The 16,209-nt window shown below is 46.7% G+C and overlaps 1 protein-coding gene across 1 annotated transcript in view; it reads left to right on the top strand.

The window, feature by feature from the left end:
- The window catches only part of NCAM1 (neural cell adhesion molecule 1), a 323,962-nt gene that overhangs the window by 273,968 nt on the left and 33,785 nt on the right, over positions 1–16,209 (top strand). The window contains 5 exon segments of the mRNA XM_023757902.1: positions 7,082–7,232; positions 7,564–7,748; positions 8,108–8,204; positions 8,513–8,683; positions 9,712–9,843. Coding sequence (XP_023613670.1) covers positions 7,082–7,232; positions 7,564–7,748; positions 8,108–8,204; positions 8,513–8,683; positions 9,712–9,843 — 736 coding nt within the window.

The following is a 16,209-nucleotide window of genomic DNA, read 5'->3' as shown; positions in this document are numbered from 1 at the left end:
AGGATGCTATGCTAAGCAGATAAGAATAGACAATCGTATTGAACTGCCAAGGTAAGAAAGGCTCCTGAGAATTAGATCACATAAAATGCCTGGATCATAGAGGGTTGGAAGGAAGCCACTCTTTGAGTTTATTTAGTCTTACCTGGCACCGCTTTCTAACGTATCTGCCAGACAGTCACTCAGCCCTGCCTGAAAGGTGACATTGTCAGCCCTCTGCAGGGCAGTCATTCAATGCTGATGACCAGGAGGTCTGCTTCTCAGCCTTCCCACCTCTGGCAGCCAGTCTTTGTATGAGAGCTCTTAAAACAGCTACTCAAGTTTTCTTCAGTCTGTTCTTTACCTCACCAGTTGCCCCGTAATAGATGGCATCAGCTCACCGGTGCTTCATTAAAATTTTGTGGTGCCCAGAGTCAATGATGAAGACCTCCATGGGTTATTACTCCCTTGATCTGGATGCTGTAATGCAGTTAGAGTTGTCTTAGCACCTTCAGCAGTTTCTTCATCCTGTTGCCTTGTATTGAGCTTGTGGTCAACTAAAATGTTCAGGTCTCTTTACCGTGAACTGCATTTAAGCCACATGCCTCCTATCCTGTTCTTATGCAATTGATTGCTTAATCAATCATGCAGAATTTTATTTTTATTTCTGTTAAAAATTGCATTTTGTTGGTTATAACCCAATGTTTCTCAATGGGGTCACGATGAAAACTTGGGAAGACTCTTCCTTTACTGGGACTATAAAGGATGATATTGCAAGATATGTAGCACCCGAATCTCCTCCCCCCTAAATACCAGTAGCCACTTCTAATCATGTGATTACCAAGATTTCACATGTGCAAACACTCTTGGGCATGAGAACAACCATTTGAGTTTACCTTTCCAACCAGTCAAGAATGGCTTTCATCAGAACTATCCTTTAGAGGTCTGTGGGTCCAGGGAATTTCCATCCACATGCTCCCCTATTTTATTTATATATTGAAAGTAATGAGGTCTACAATCAGTGGAGACCCCAGCCCAAGCACACGACCCAATGGCAGGCAATGGAGTGGTCTTCCCCATGCAACTGTCATCTAGCATTTGCATTGGCTATTGCTACAACCTTATATGAACACTTACTTAAAATATCTTTGTCCAGGTTACTGATAAAAATGTTGACTGGGACAGGGTCCAGTATAGAGCCTGTAGAATGTCACTAGGGCTTCCCTCTGGGTCATTGGCTAAGAAGGTAGAGTACCAAATGCCACAGTACCCTCTTGTGACTTTAATGACTTCCCTGGAAGGCTTAATGATCTCTTTAATAGAGTTAGTCACAATATAAGCTAATTAAAGCAACTTGGTCTTTTGCTTCACTGAGGAGAGAGGAGAAAAGACTTTCAGCCATTGATACATAGTGACTTTCTAATGGAATGCTTGTTTTTCTTCATTAAAAAATTAAAATTAAAAAAACAATACAGTGAACTTGCATGTCACACCCTAGCTGTGATCTTGTCTCTGGGTTTAGTCCAGTCACTTATTGGAGATTACTATCAACCTGCTAAGCTTCAGCTGGTTGAGTTGGTCGCTCCACAGCTGATAATAGCTGGGCTAATACCATTAGGGTAGATCATTTGTCTGAAAGTTAGTTCATTTCTTAGTGCTCACTGTTATGTTGACCAAAATCAAAACATATTTGAACATGACAATGGGTCAGTTAGATCAATGTGTACAGAGGTCATTGATAATGCAGATACAAAGAAAGTTTGTGTGTCCATATTGTGTACACGGAATTTCATTTCTTCCTACCCAGACTCATTTAACTATTGCCAGGTACTTGAGTGAGTGGAGCTAAATTCTAGGTACCATTTACATTCTGGGTGAAACTTTGGGAAGATAATTTGCATCATCTATCATCTATCTCTGGCAGAACAAATTCGTAGTGTCCTTACTTGAACATGCCTTTGAAATAACTGGTGAATAAAAGCATCCGAAGCCTTAATGTTTATTGAAAAGGAGAGGGATGAAGAGTTGAGATCAGAAGAGATAAGGAGAAAAAATGAAAAGCATTCATGAACTTTGAATCTTAAGCTTCCCAAGTAGCCCGCAAATAAGAGAGATCTTTTGAAATTCTCTGCAAACTTTTTATCACCAAGAAGAATTCCTCATTCAATACAAAGTAGGTGCTCACTTTTAAAACTGGAAAAGGTACCTGCATTGAGCAACCAGAGGCTGGCTTATCCAGCCTGCAGACAAGTTTCTAGCAGGGAATACTTTAGAATAGTGAAAGGATGTTACACCTTAGTTTATATACATATTCCTGCAGACTCCTAAGGTAATAAAACATGAATATGAAAAAAACATGGAGCTAACAATTTTTGGAATAGTACTAGTCATATTCTCATTATTTTATTGTGTTTTTGGATATCAGGTTGTCTTAAAGCAGGCCACGCGCCTTCACCAAGTTATCAGGGGCAAGGCATAGCCTACCATTCCACCAGTACTGGGAGGTCAAGCAACTAGAATAATTGTATTATTCGCAACTGCTTATTCTAAATGCCACAAAACCATAAGAATTTGGGAGAGACACAAGAAAATCAGATCTGAAAAGCAAACAACTCCATAGACATAACTCCTAAAAAACTACCTTGGTTCAAGCAGCCCTGGTGTGTGACAAACCAGCTTCTAAGTGATGTGGAATCGGCAACCGCATCTGACATGTTGGCCCACCGCTTCTTTGGTCTATGCATGTTCCTCTGTCCTCACTTTCTTCATGTGACATAATCCAGCATTCTCATCCTCGTATCTCACAGGAGCTCCTTGCATTTAGTGGACCCCTACTAAATGTTTGCCAACTCATTTGCATTCCCTGGGTTGCATTGCTGTGTCTGGCATCTTCTCTATTGTTTTTCTATCTGAACACCAGGGACAATCAGGTAGTCATACCATCCAACAGAAAGAGCAATGCAGGTATGATGTCTCTGACTCCCAATATGAAAACAGAAAAACTGTAAACAGAGTAGATTCTCAAGTGCCAGATAATTTTTTTTAAATATAGATGTGGGTAGAAAAAGACCCAACCTCTGTGTCCCTGAGATGGCTCACTCTTTGGAGTGCCGTGTTTGCTGAAGATGGAGCCTGCTGGAGCCTGCATGCATTCAGTGTGGTATCCTCCAGGCTTCCTGACTCGTAGTCTTAAAGACTTCATACCTCTCATTCCTAATGTGTCTTATGCTTTTTTGTTGTTGTTCCTTTTTTTAAATAAAAATTTTATTTTTCATAGTATGCATGCAGAGTTATAAAATGCATGAGCACAAAATGGCATTAGTGTATTTGTGATAAGCTGTCCTATAAAATCCAGAGGAGGAAGCTCACTCTATAAGTATCTATAGATTATATGGTTAGAACTAATAGTGTCACCAAATATTACGAGGGACATTAAGAAATTCTGGTCTAGGAGCACCTTATAATACGTCTGCTGGTGTCCGTGTGTATGTCTATTGGAGATGAGGGAGGCCTATACCTTTGAATGATACAGCCTAATGTGCATAAGGTGGGGGTGAGGTGGGAGGGAGCTGAACATAAGCCAAGTCCTTGATTAAGCTGGGTGATAGGCACACCATGGAGAGTGGGCCTTGGAAAAGTTCTGAATTGGAAAGAAGCTGCATGTGCACGGAGTGCAGTGTGATTCACCAGTTCTCTAAAGCAATGTTGTAAACTTTTACTGCTTTCTTGTTGTGTTTTATATCTTGTTCTCTCCAGGCTTCGTGGACTCGACCAGAGAAGCAAGAGGTATAGCTTACCTGACCACTAGCCAGTCTTTAGTTTTGAAAGCATTGCGGTTTAACTCACCATTATAGTTAACAACCAGACATGCTAAACTAATTAGTAACTTAGATTAAAGAATAGGTCAGTAGTGGTAGCTGTTACTTAGCAATAGTATCATTTTAGGGTGAGCAAGCAAGCTGTGTTGGGAGTGGGTGAACAAATCCTTATTGTTTTCTAAGACTGGATTTTAGTCTCTTGATGGTGCTGGGAAAATCACATCCAGGTAATTACACTTAAATCCCCCCAATTCCCAGGCCCATCACTGTAAAATGGTGAAATTTTTTTACTCTCACCTGGTTGATGTGGCTTCGGATCATGAAGGCACGGGGTTAGTGATCTAAAACCCACTTGGCCCTTTCCCTTCCAGCTCAACTCATCTTGTTGCTCGCTTATTTTATAATGATTGGTCTTGGTAAATGATCACTTCACATCTCATCTTGAAGCAATGCAAATGACATGTCTCATTGGTTCTCCCAAACTGCTAAGCGTGTCTGTGCTACTTTCACAGTGTTAAATTGATGAGCTTAGAATGATTCGGCACAAATGGCTTTATGTGTTTGTTTGTTTTTAAAGTCGGTAGCCATTGGCCTTTGAAATTTCTCTGATTCCTTGCTTCATTTGGGGTAATTTGGGACTTAGTTTGAAAATTGAAGCTAATTATTCATCTTTTGATTTTAATTGTTACACCCCCAAGATCCTGCTCATGGTCATGAGTATCACTTTTTACCTGATTTGTGCAACTGAGTGACAGATAGTGAAATAAAAACCAGTATAGTTTAGATGAGGTTCAAGGACCTAATCTATGAATACTTTATGGGGAAAAAAAAGCTTTGTCTCTTCTCCAGATGAAACTTTGGTATTGTAATGCTATAAACATAGAATCTAGCAAGCAATCCTATAGGTTGTATTATCTCTCCTCTTAGCCTTTCGGAAATGATAATTATTCAGAACACGTAACTCATGTGTTCAGGTCACGGCTATAAATATGTAATTCTGTTTAATATTTGAAGCTGCCTGCCTGTCCCCAGGCACGATGTTAGTTTCTGCACATGAACACATTGCCATCGTCAGCTCCAGTTCATTATCAGCTCTCTTTGCCTCAGACCTTCCTCATGTCAGAGGGGCTGCAGTTCAGTGCACATCTCACTGAAATGCTCCTTCCTGGGGCACAGGAATTGCTCAGTGCTGTCACGGGCTGGGTGTTTTATTGCTTCAAAGTCCTGGACCCACTGGAACTGGGGAAGGGAGAGAAGGGTCAGTTATCAGCTACTTCTGAGCAGCTACAGATCTCATTCTGCTTGGACTTGTACACCTTCCCCCTGTCCTTTTGACCTAGACCTGGAGGAGCTGAGGTTTATCAGGGAGCATTAAGAAGATGTTAAGTGAATTATTATCATAAGCGGAAGTAATGGGTTTATTCCCAGCAAAGCAAACACCTCACTCCGTTTTCCAGAAGTGTCCTTATCTTCAGTATCTCACTCTGGACATCATTGGCTTTCAAATGAGTGCCACCTTGGGGCTCAGAAGTTCTGTTCCCTCCTATTTGTCTCACTCAGAGATGAAGACCGTAAGTCCAGAAGGCAGATTGGGTTCTGGCCAATTCCATTCTGTAAGCTCTGAAAAGCCTTCACACTCTTACCTGGAAGAAGAAAGACAAAAATGTTTCGATGAGAGGATTAATTATAACTGCCCTTCATACTCTTGCAAAACAGGGTCTTCTTGTCATAATGATCTTCTCCTTCTTGCCCAGAATTCATCTGCTTTCTCCTCCCGAGCCTGAATTATCAGTGCGACGTTTGGTCTGCATGGCTGTAGGTGGCACTCCTGGACTTTGTCCCGATGCCAGAGTAAACATTTCAAAGGGCCCAGTCACACTAACTGTGTCCCCTGGAGAGAGAACTGGGCACCTAAAATAATCCCATCATCAGTCCTGTTCCTGAGCCGCTGCAAAATAAGAATTCTTTACGGAGGGCCACCTACTGGCCCGTTGACATCATTAAATTAGAAAGATTTCCAGATAGTGAAATTGAGGAAAGAGACCAGCTAAAAGGGGAGAAAAAAGTACAGCTGTCAGTATAACCATTTCATTAAATGGTTGTGAAATGTGATGGGGCTTAAGTGGCTGAGCTGGACTAAATCTACTTCTGATGGTACAAGGACAGCTTTGACAGAGCTGCTGAGGCTGCTCACAGGCCCGGGCTGCCTCGCTTTTGAGCTTCCCAAACTGGCTGCTGTGTGATGTGCAATTCTGGATTTGGGGCTTCCAAGCCAGCACATTGAAAGAATCTGAAGTCGGGTGTTGTTACATTCTTTAAAGGCCCAAACCCTTGGGTAACAGATGCCATACAAATGCAGACCACTCACCTATCCATCTCTACAGAATACTGCATGCTAGAGATAAGAGTGTGGCCCAGCCTCTGAAGAATAAGACTCCTTTAGATTACCCACCTTCTGGAGGATCTGAACTTGGGCAAATGCCCAGACATTTCCTAGACCAGGAACCATTCACCTAGAGTGTCAAGGGGGGACACCCTGGGAGATATTCCAGGACCCATTGCCTGGGGATCATGTGCTTATTTCCTTTTTGACCAGTAATTCCAAAGACTCAGAAAGCTGATTATAGTACCAAGGGCTAAAAAATGGTGGTGACTATGGGGTTAAGGGCCCCAGATCTACCTGGGACTCTCTGTACCACTGTCCCTGGAGAGGGGACCCAGTTACCCTTCCTTCCAGCTCAGCAGCTCCTGACTTCTGAGTTGTTGGGCTTTTAAAAAAAATAAAATAATTTTACTTTTAAGCATCCAGGAAAGTGAGGCATCTGCATAAATATGGGTTTCTTATAGAACTTCTTGCATTTTGGAACTCTCGGATTTCCCATCCAGTGTGCACGCATTGTGGCACTGGCAGATGGGTGGACTGCAGGGAGGGGAGGAGGGGAGTACAGGTTTCCCAGAATCCCATGAGGCAAGGCGGTTTCTGCTGGAGTATCTGCTGCTCAGGGCTTTGCTTCCATTTGAGACGTGCCAAACAAATCGGGACCTTGAGCCACACAGTCTTGGCACACAGCTAGGCTGCTTGACATAAACTGAGTCCATCTCTGTTTGGGGTACAACCAAGTTCCCATGGTGCTCTCTGCAGCCTTCCCCTCTAGTTGGAACCTAAAGTGAGACTTAGACACTGGCAAAGAGAGGAGAGGGTGTGAGACTGGTCACACAAGTGATGGCCTGGTCTCCTAGCCCCCATCCTGCCCTGGGCTCTGACACTCCCTGTTCCCTCCCGGCAGACTCTGGATGGGCACATGGTGGTGCGCAGCCACGCCCGCGTGTCCTCCCTGACCCTGAAGAGCATCCAGTACACAGACGCTGGAGAGTACATCTGCACTGCCAGCAACACTATCGGCCAGGACTCCCAGTCCATGTACCTTGAAGTGCAATGTGAGGAATAACTGTGGAAAGACTGGGAGGGAGGGGCCGTGGAGGGTTGGGATGGACGGGGAAAAGAGCAGCTAGGACCTGCAGCTGGCAAGCTTCGATCTCTTTCCCTGGGTCCCCAGGTCACCTCCTCACACCATCCCCAGGCTTCTTACCCGCTGCATGCCCTCTGTCTTCCCATCAGCTCACAGGATTGCCAGAACAGCCCCAACCTCTACTATACCCTGGCATAGCTCGGCTTCAGGGCACACCCCGCTCCCAGTGCCAGGAGACAGCATCTGTAGGGCTCCATGACAGTGGCAGGCTTCCTGATAGTCATTGCCACTCGTTGCAGATGCCCCCAAGCTGCAGGGCCCCGTGGCTGTGTACACCTGGGAGGGGAACCAGGTGAACATCACCTGCGAGGTGTTTGCCTACCCCAGTGCCACAATCTCATGGTTCCGAGATGGTCAGCTGCTGCCAAGCTCCAACTACAGCAACATCAAGATCTACAACAGCCCCTCTGCCAGCTACCTGGAGGTGAGCGGGGCACGGGCCAGCGGCAGGGTGGAAAAGGCAGTTTGACTATAGATGGGCTCCTGAATGCCTCTAAAATCCTTCTTGCTTCTCTGGCATGTCCTGAGCGGGGAGCCATCAGCTGGAGAAGAATTCGGGCTTCAGCCCAGCCCCTGTGTCTCCTGGGCAAGCCCAGGGCCTGGAAGACAGAGTGTCTTCTTCCACAGCCCCTTCTCTGTTCTCCTCTCTGCCTTAAGGGTTGGGTGGAGCCAATGATTCCTGCTTTACTACTTCTATTCTTTGCTAATTTAATCCAATAAATAAGGGCCTGAGGCTGTGACCATCCCATGGGCATGTAAACCAAGAGCTCCTTCTCTCTCAAGGTGACCCCGGACTCTGAAAATGATTTTGGAAACTACAACTGCACCGCCGTGAACCGCATTGGACAGGAGTCTCTGGAATTCATCCTTGTCCAAGCAGGTGAGCACCCCTTACGGCTGCACCCCCTTTTTAAAACCCTTGCTGGCCCATTTGGTGTCCTTGAGTGGTGCCAGGGAAGTGAGAAGAGAGGCCCCGGGTCAGCAAAGCCTGAGGAGGAAGCAGGGAACGATGGAGACTTGAGGATCAGGGCATGGAGCATGTGGGGAGAGAATCGTGTGAGGAGGCGGGCAGGGAGGATAGGATACAGGCAACAAGACTTCAAGACTGAGCAGAAACCGCAAAGATGTGATTGCGAATTGTGTCCCGCATGAAGCTCACTTGGGCCTTCATCTGTGTTCTCCCCACAGACACCCCATCCTCACCATCCATCGACCAGGTGGAGCCATACTCGAGCACAGCACAGGTGCAGTTTGATGAGCCTGAGGCCACAGGAGGGGTGCCCATCCTCAAATACAAGGCTGAGTGGAAAGCAGTGGGCGAGGAAATGTGGCACTCCAAGTGGTACGATGCCAAGGAAGGTGAGTCTGGAAACGTCTTTGTTTCCTTCAGCATGAGGAGTCCCTTGGTGCTGGGCACACATTCACCCCTGCCTTCACCAGATCTGGGCACCCTGACTGCCTATAGGGTAGGGTAGCATACCACTCTCATCTACTGGGGGTGGCCAGGAGCCGTCACCTGCCATCCGTTCATGTCCCTATGCTGCAACATCTAATTAGGGCACGGTCACGTCTCACATAGACTTGTTGGCCTCTGTACCATGGCACTTCAGAACCTGGTTCCTGTGACCCTGCAGGACGGAGGGGCCATCCCAACCACCTGCCACGCAGAAGCCCTGCTTCGGTGTGACAACCTGGCGAGGCCAGTTCACCCTGCTCCGCATGTAGTTATGTGTTATTGTAGTAAAACATCTACAACATAAATTGTGCCATTTTAACCATTTTAAGGGTACAGTTCAGTGGCATTAAGTCCAGTCTCATTGTTGTGCAACCATCACCAGGGTCCATCTCCAGAGCTTTATCATCCCAAACTCTGTACCCATGAAACACTAACTCCCCTCCCCTCCTGCCCAGCTCCTGGCAGCCACCGCTCCCCTTTCTGTCTCTCTGTAGTTGACTCTCCTAGGTACTTCGTATAAGTGGAATCATACAGTATTTGTCCTTTTGTGTCTGGCTCATTTCACGTAGCATCATGTCCTTGAGGTTCATTTATGTAGTGCGTGTCAGAATTTTCTTCCTTTTTAAAGCTGAATAATGTTCCATCGTACGTGTGCACCACATTTTATTTTTCCATTCATGTGTCCGGGAACACCTGGGTGCCCCCACATTTTGGCTCCTGTGAGCAATGCTGTGAGCGTGGGTGTGTAGATATCTGTCCAGGTCTCTGCTTCAATCCTTCTGTGTGTAGTCCTAGAAGTAGAATTGCTGGATCCAGTGATAATTCTGTGTTTAATTTTTTGACGACCCACCATAGTGTTTCTCACAGCAGCTGCACCATTTCACCGATAGGCTTCTTATCATTTGTGATCCTTTCCATGTTCTCGCAACAGCCAGCATGGAGGGCATCGTCACCATCATGGGCCTGAAGCCTGAGACGACGTACACAGTGCGACTGGCAGCCCTCAACGGCAAGGGTCTGGGCGAGATCAGCGCAGCCTCCGAGTTCAAGACGCAGCCAGTCCGTAAGTAGAGCCGGCTGCCCTGCCTCTCCCACCCCCTCTTCTTCTGGGGGCCTTGGGGGACCCTGAGCTGGCCACCCATTGTTCAGATGACAGCCTTTTGTCTTTCAGATGCCTCTGCTGGAGGTGGCCCCACCTCCCCGCTCTCTGGCCCTCAGTGATGACTGACACCCAGTCCCTTTATCCTCCTTCTCGGGGTCTTGGTGACACTGTCATAGACTGACAGCCGGGGTTGTTAGAGGGTGTATGCAGTGGGGGGTTGGGGATTTGCTTTTTGACACAGGTCACAAAGGCCCTCAGCACCTGTGATTGAAGGACGAGGGTAACGACAGTGACAGTTCCCATAATGAGCTGTGGGACTGTTGATGCAGCAGAGATATTAACGTAGAGAAAAGCAGGGGGTGCTGGGATGGAGGAGGAGCAGAGGCATAATCCCAGCAAAGCAAAGGGAAAAGGATGCGGAGGCCTTTGACTTTTGGCTCCCCCGCCCTTCCCACACCAGGAACGCACCTCAGGGTCTCCCTCCCTCTCACACTTCCAGTCGCTTCTTCCCGGTTCCATTCAGGGATGCATTTCTGTTTCCCTCTGTCATCCCCTCTTTCCCTCACTCTGCCTGCCCTCCTTTCGCTGGTCCCCCAGGACAGCCAGCTCTGGGGCGAGCCCTGCTCTAGGTAGCCCTCCACAGGCCCGCCCTGGGCGGAGCAGGAGACCCCGTGGAGAACAGACTCCACAAGTGGTCCCAGAGGCCCAGGCTGCTGACTCCTGGAATTATAAAGCAGACGGGGATCTTTGCTTTCTTCTCTTTGAAGCTGGGGACCTAGAAAGAGATCCCCTTACTCTTCCAAAAAGTAGAAAGCCTGTCTTATCTTCCTCCCACAGGAATTGCTTCTTTCTGGATGTGAAATAATTTGATAATTTGAATTTCCAGTGCCCTGTGTTCTGTGATCCTAGTCATTTCTTTTACATCTGTTTTTTTTCCCCCCTTGGGTCTATCTCTTGTCTTTTCTTTCCATCTGTGTTCCATCCATGGGAAATGCAGATACCCCTGTTCCACGTAAGTGCCTCTTCATACCTCGCTACTTGTTCCCATGGCATTAGCGTCTCTGTCCTAGTTATTAATTTAGTTCCAGTCTCTTCTGTCCCCTAGGGGCCGAAGTAGATGCTGCTGTCCAGGCCTTAACCACACTGACCATAGCCTAGCTGTGTGCCGGTTAATGTCCATCGGTTACTCCCGGAAGCTAACCCTCCTTCTGTTTTAGAGCATGAAGCTTTTGTGTCTTTTGAAGTTGGTTTATGTATTAATTTCTGTGTGAGACACTTACACTGTGGCAGCAGTGATGTTTGCCAAGCCAAGCGTAGTGGGCATCTGCAGGTGATCTCTTAATAACACACTATAGCCCCACCTCATCTTTAGCCAGGATGCCAGAAAAGTGACCACATCATCACCAAGCCTTGATTCAAAATCCCTTCACAGGAAAAAGAATTTGAAAGGATTTCCACATTTGCTTTTAGGAAATAGAAGAATCGAGCTCTCCTGCCCTCATTCTGTCTGTCAGGGAATAGCATGAGGTTGGATTCCAATCCATGGCATGTCCTGCAGGGGGCTGCCGGGAGTGAGACCCCAGCTCAGTCAACCCTGTTCTTTACTAAAGCAGGAGGTACTTGCAAACTGCCATTTCTACGTTTGGGAAAACTAACCAGCTACTTAGTAACTCTACTGCCAAGCATGTAGAGAGGGGTAATTCTCCCTGGGAAGGACCCTAATTGTGTAAGCTGTTACTGCAAATTCAGGGTGCAAGGGTGGCAGGAAGCTGGCCAGCCGTTCTGGGAGCAGAGCTGTGATGCGATCTCCCTGCCTGTACAGATGCCCGCGCTTCAGTCCCTGCGGCCTGGCCCCTTCCGAGGCTGCGCTCAGAATAGTGGGGGGAAGTAGTACCCAAAGAGACTTAGAAGAAAGGTATTCAGAGAGCTGAACACTCTTTTCATAAAAAGCTCCTCGTTCCTGAAAGACACTCAGGGAAGCTTATCTTTTAAAAATGAATTCAGAAATTTTGCAGCAACAGCAGAAACTAAGTAGCTTGGTGTAGGCGTTCTGAGATCTTCAGCAAGTGTTAAATTAACTATCTCAGCAGAGGTGGCTCTGAATGAACCAGTTCTGGCAGGAGACAGGAAGGGGTGGAGCTGTGAGGTGGGACTGACAGCTGTCTGCTCTGGGCTGGCAGCTGCTTGCAGAAGCCAGGCACCACTCTGGGTGTGACGCTGTCCGGGTCCTGACACCGTCCTTAGCCTGATCTTCGGTTTCTGCTCTTCTAGATGTGGGTTATCAGTACTCCGTGTGGGCTTAGTTACCTTGCTGAGAGGGAGGCTGTGGGGAGGTCCCTTTGAGTTTCTCACCAGTAACTAGGTTCTGAGAACTGAATTGGAGTCACTGGCCTTGAACTTCAAAGACTATAAGTGGTTTTCATTCATTGCCAGCTCAGCCCTTGTAAAGGTGAGAATTCCCATAGCAGATGCTGCTTTGAAAGTCAGTGTTTAATTTTTTTTAAAGGAGACCTCCAGACCTTGTTGTTTGTTGTCTGATATATGAAAATAGGTAATTAACCACGATCCCAGGAGGCCCTGTAGGAAATGGTGGGGTCAGCTCTCCATTCCAAGTACATCATGAGTAATGCAGTAGCAGGCATTGCTAGTGGCATGAACAGTTAGTTTTCTTAATCATTTAATAAAATTACAGTTTAAAAACGAAAAGGCAAACTTCTTTTAGACAAGGAGAACTACACACAGCCCCAGAGCTTTATCACCTGCTTCCCCTCCCAAGGTACAGGATCAACGGGGCTAGCACACTGGACAGAGAGCCATCGCTGCCAGCCCTGGATGGGAGAGCTAGGCGAGGGCCAGTGCATTTCACATTACCTCATCACTTGAAGTTCGTTGAGATGTCTCAATACTGGGGTTGCTTTCTCGGTTCCATATAGACTTCTCCACATTCAGAGGCATGAATGTGTCAAAGCAGGGATGAGCAGATGGAACTAGCCAGAGAGCACAAATACCTCAAGGACTCCTGCTTCTGAGCTGCTGGATTAGAAAGCATGGCTCACCTGTTTGGAGGTTCTTGTGTGCAGTTCATAAATGTGTGTGTAAAGGTCTTGAGGAAGCTATGGCTTTAAACAAACAGATGGAACTCCAACCTAGGAAAGCACCTCTGTCACATGTATTTTTAGGACCAATGTCTTCACGCTGTTAAGACACTCTCAGGTGAACAGCTGACACAGCTGATTGCCTTCGGGGGGAGGGGATGCTTTCCTATAAGAGCAGCTGAGGCCCTGAAGAGATGATGTCACAATTTGTTATGAAACTATTCCTCATTCTTGAGCTTCACCTTCAGAATTTCATTGTCTGAATATTACCTCTTAATTGCTTCTGTACCATGAAGCAAAGTAAATGATCTCTTTCAGGGCATAAAGACTATATATGAATGAGTCTCTACTTTTTAAGAGGCATCTTGAGATTTTTGTTTTCACATTTTGCCCCTAGATGACACATTGCAAGTGTAAGTTAAATGCATTGTAATATACTGTGATTAAAGCACATACAACTCTATCCCTTTGCCACAATAATATAGACAGTTATGCAAACAACTCGAGCCAAAAAAATAAAAGAGAAAGAGATATACTTTTACCTGAATTAACCAGACCATCAAATCATGATGAGTTAGTAGCCTACCTTGCTCTGACCCCAGTGACATTGTACTTACATGGTTTAATGAGGTCCCCACATCTGGAAGGTGAAAGGAAGACCAAGGCAATGTTGAGGACACGGTGACGTTTTTCCTAATTTTCATCCAGCTCTCAGAGGGACTTTGTTTTGTGATCTGGGTGGGGAGATTTGCCAGTGGAAAACTGAAGAGCTGTCCAAATGTTTTGGATGCACCATCTCTGCCCGTTTTCCATGCTAACATTGGTTAGAGTTACTTGTCTAGCGAGAATAACAGTATTATTTGCATTGCTCTCCATACACAAAGCAGCATCCAGAGAATCACATTCTGTAGGGATTTTTTTTGGAGGGCAGCAGAGGTTTTTCTCATCCAGATGCCAAACAATCATGAACCTCGATCGGTAGTAAACATTAATAAGTAGGACCGTCATTTTCACTTTATTCAGACATTGAAATTAGGGAGAGACATAGAGGTTTTGCTACAATTGTATGTGTCAGCATAAATATATATCTATATACAAACACACATAGAGACACCTAAAATAAAAAGCCGGCCTTCTCTTTTCCCTTTCCTCCTGTCTCTCCACTCCCTGGGGACAGCTGCCCATGCGGAGTCGGCCGTGTGTTTTCAGCAGGGTCGCAGGCCTCTGCAGCTGTTCCTGGCCCAGTGCCTTACCTGAGCTGCAGGCGTGGCAGGCACACAGGTCTATGGCCCTGCTCTCTGCTGGTCCTCCAGCCACCTGTTCTCGAACACCGTGTTCTTCTTGCCCATGTTAACTCACTGCAGCTTCTTGTACTGACGTCCCAGCGTTGGCTCTCCCGTTTTTTTCATGCAGCATCTGTATGCCTTGATGATCTTTTATCTCTTTTTTTCACCTTCATTTTTCTTTTCTCAGCGGCTCCTGCTAGCTCTTCCACTCCTGTCCCATTGTCTCACCCGGATAGTGAGTATCATTTTCTTCATCCATCTCTCTGCAGGTTGCTTGCCACCAGCCACAGTGGGTCTGCCTAGTGTTATCACCTTCACCAGGTGATAACTCAACTCTGTTGGCGGAAAGCAGCGCCGGGTTGTAGAGAAGAAAATGAGAAGAGAAATAGGCACAGGGCCTCCCCGATTCCTGGGCGGCAGCACTCCCCAAGGGGAGGTCAGTGAGGGGTGTGGTTCTGGACCGAAAATGCTGCGGGCAGGCTCCTGAGGCTGCTGCAGCCCGGCCCAGTGCTGGCTGCTTAATGAGCTGGACCCGAGCTGATATTCGGAGAGGCCAAAGGAATTTGCCCAGAAAACTCTATCTGCAGGCTCATAAGAAATGCCTTGGGGGTGTTGTGTTTTCGCTTTCATTTTAATTGGCACAGTTGGATTCAGACACTGAAATTAGCAAGCAAAGCCTAGACCTTTTGCTTTTTTCATAAATGCATACATTTCTCGTAAATATTTGTGGGAAAATAAGCAGTGTCTGCTTGCAGATGTGCCAGGCCGTAGGCACATTATTCACCTCCACAGTGGGCCTCGTTTGCTCTCCTCTATAAACCAGGAGGGCTACTTGCTCTCCCCTGACCCCCTCCCACAAAACATCATAGTTTCACAAGCCGTGCTTGCCCACCCAGGAGCAGTGCCACTAAGCCTGACAATGATGTCACCTGGTCAGTCCCAGCCTTTATCATCTGACTGAGCCTCGCTCGTACATCTTACTTATTGGTGGCCCTGTCGCTGTGTCCCCTGCATCCTCCACAGTAGAAGGAGCTCCAGGCCTCCCCTGTTTACAGTTTTGAACCTCTTTCTGGGGGGAATGAGCAAAGTGAGACAGCTGCTGGGTGAGTCCCAGAATGTCATGCCAACCCATGCCCAAGACAGCAGACAGGGTGCAGGCAGGGGTGTGCCGCTGGCTGGCTGAGTTCTCCTTAGTACGTCAGAAGTCCCAGCATTTCGGGCACAGCCACAGGAGGGGACCCCGCCCCATGCTCAGAAGCCTCTTGTTGCACCTGATTGAGTCAGGAGCAGGCCCACCACCCCATTTGGGCCGTTCCAAGCTGTGTACCGCAGCAGCAGGAGTCCGGCTTGGGAGCTGGAAACAGCCTGGTTCAAATCCCAGCTGTGCCACCTCTGTGCACAGCTCCATAATCTTAATGAGTCGCTCAGCCTCCCCAAACCTCAGATTTCTCACCACTCAAATGGAGGACAGATTTACCTACCTTGTAGGTATTTGTGAGAATTAAAGATCAAGTATGAAAAACACAGGGCTCAGCACATAATAGCTGTAATTCATGGTAAGAGTAAATGAGGGTTATAGTATTTCTCAATGTGTCAGAGTGATTTGTCGGCAAAATCTCTGATAATCTCCTTAAAGTATATTCACATTGATAAATCAGAGAAGAAAACAGTGAGAGAATATCTCCTTCACCATCCCTGTCTTTTCTTGATCATAATGCCTTAAATATATAGACACACTTATGAATTTATGTCCATTTCCTCCTTCACCTTTCTGAGCCTTTTCTGTCATTCCTGTTTCCATAGCAACCTGGCCTCTTCCTGCCCTTACAACCACAGAATCATCTAGTGAGTACGGAGCTGAGCTGCCCTTGGCCAGATTGCTGCTTGTTGCAGATCTGACTTCTGGGTCACAACGCTGCTCATGGTTTTCCCTTGTATTAAAGCAA

Source organism: Myotis lucifugus, unplaced genomic scaffold (genome assembly GCF_000147115.1).
Source record: "Myotis lucifugus unplaced genomic scaffold, Myoluc2.0 scaffold_117, whole genome shotgun sequence".
NCBI classification, from domain to species: Eukaryota; Metazoa; Chordata; class Mammalia; order Chiroptera; family Vespertilionidae; genus Myotis; species Myotis lucifugus.
Note: the sequence above shows the minus strand (reverse complement) of the source record. Positions and strands in the feature narration are given on the sequence as shown.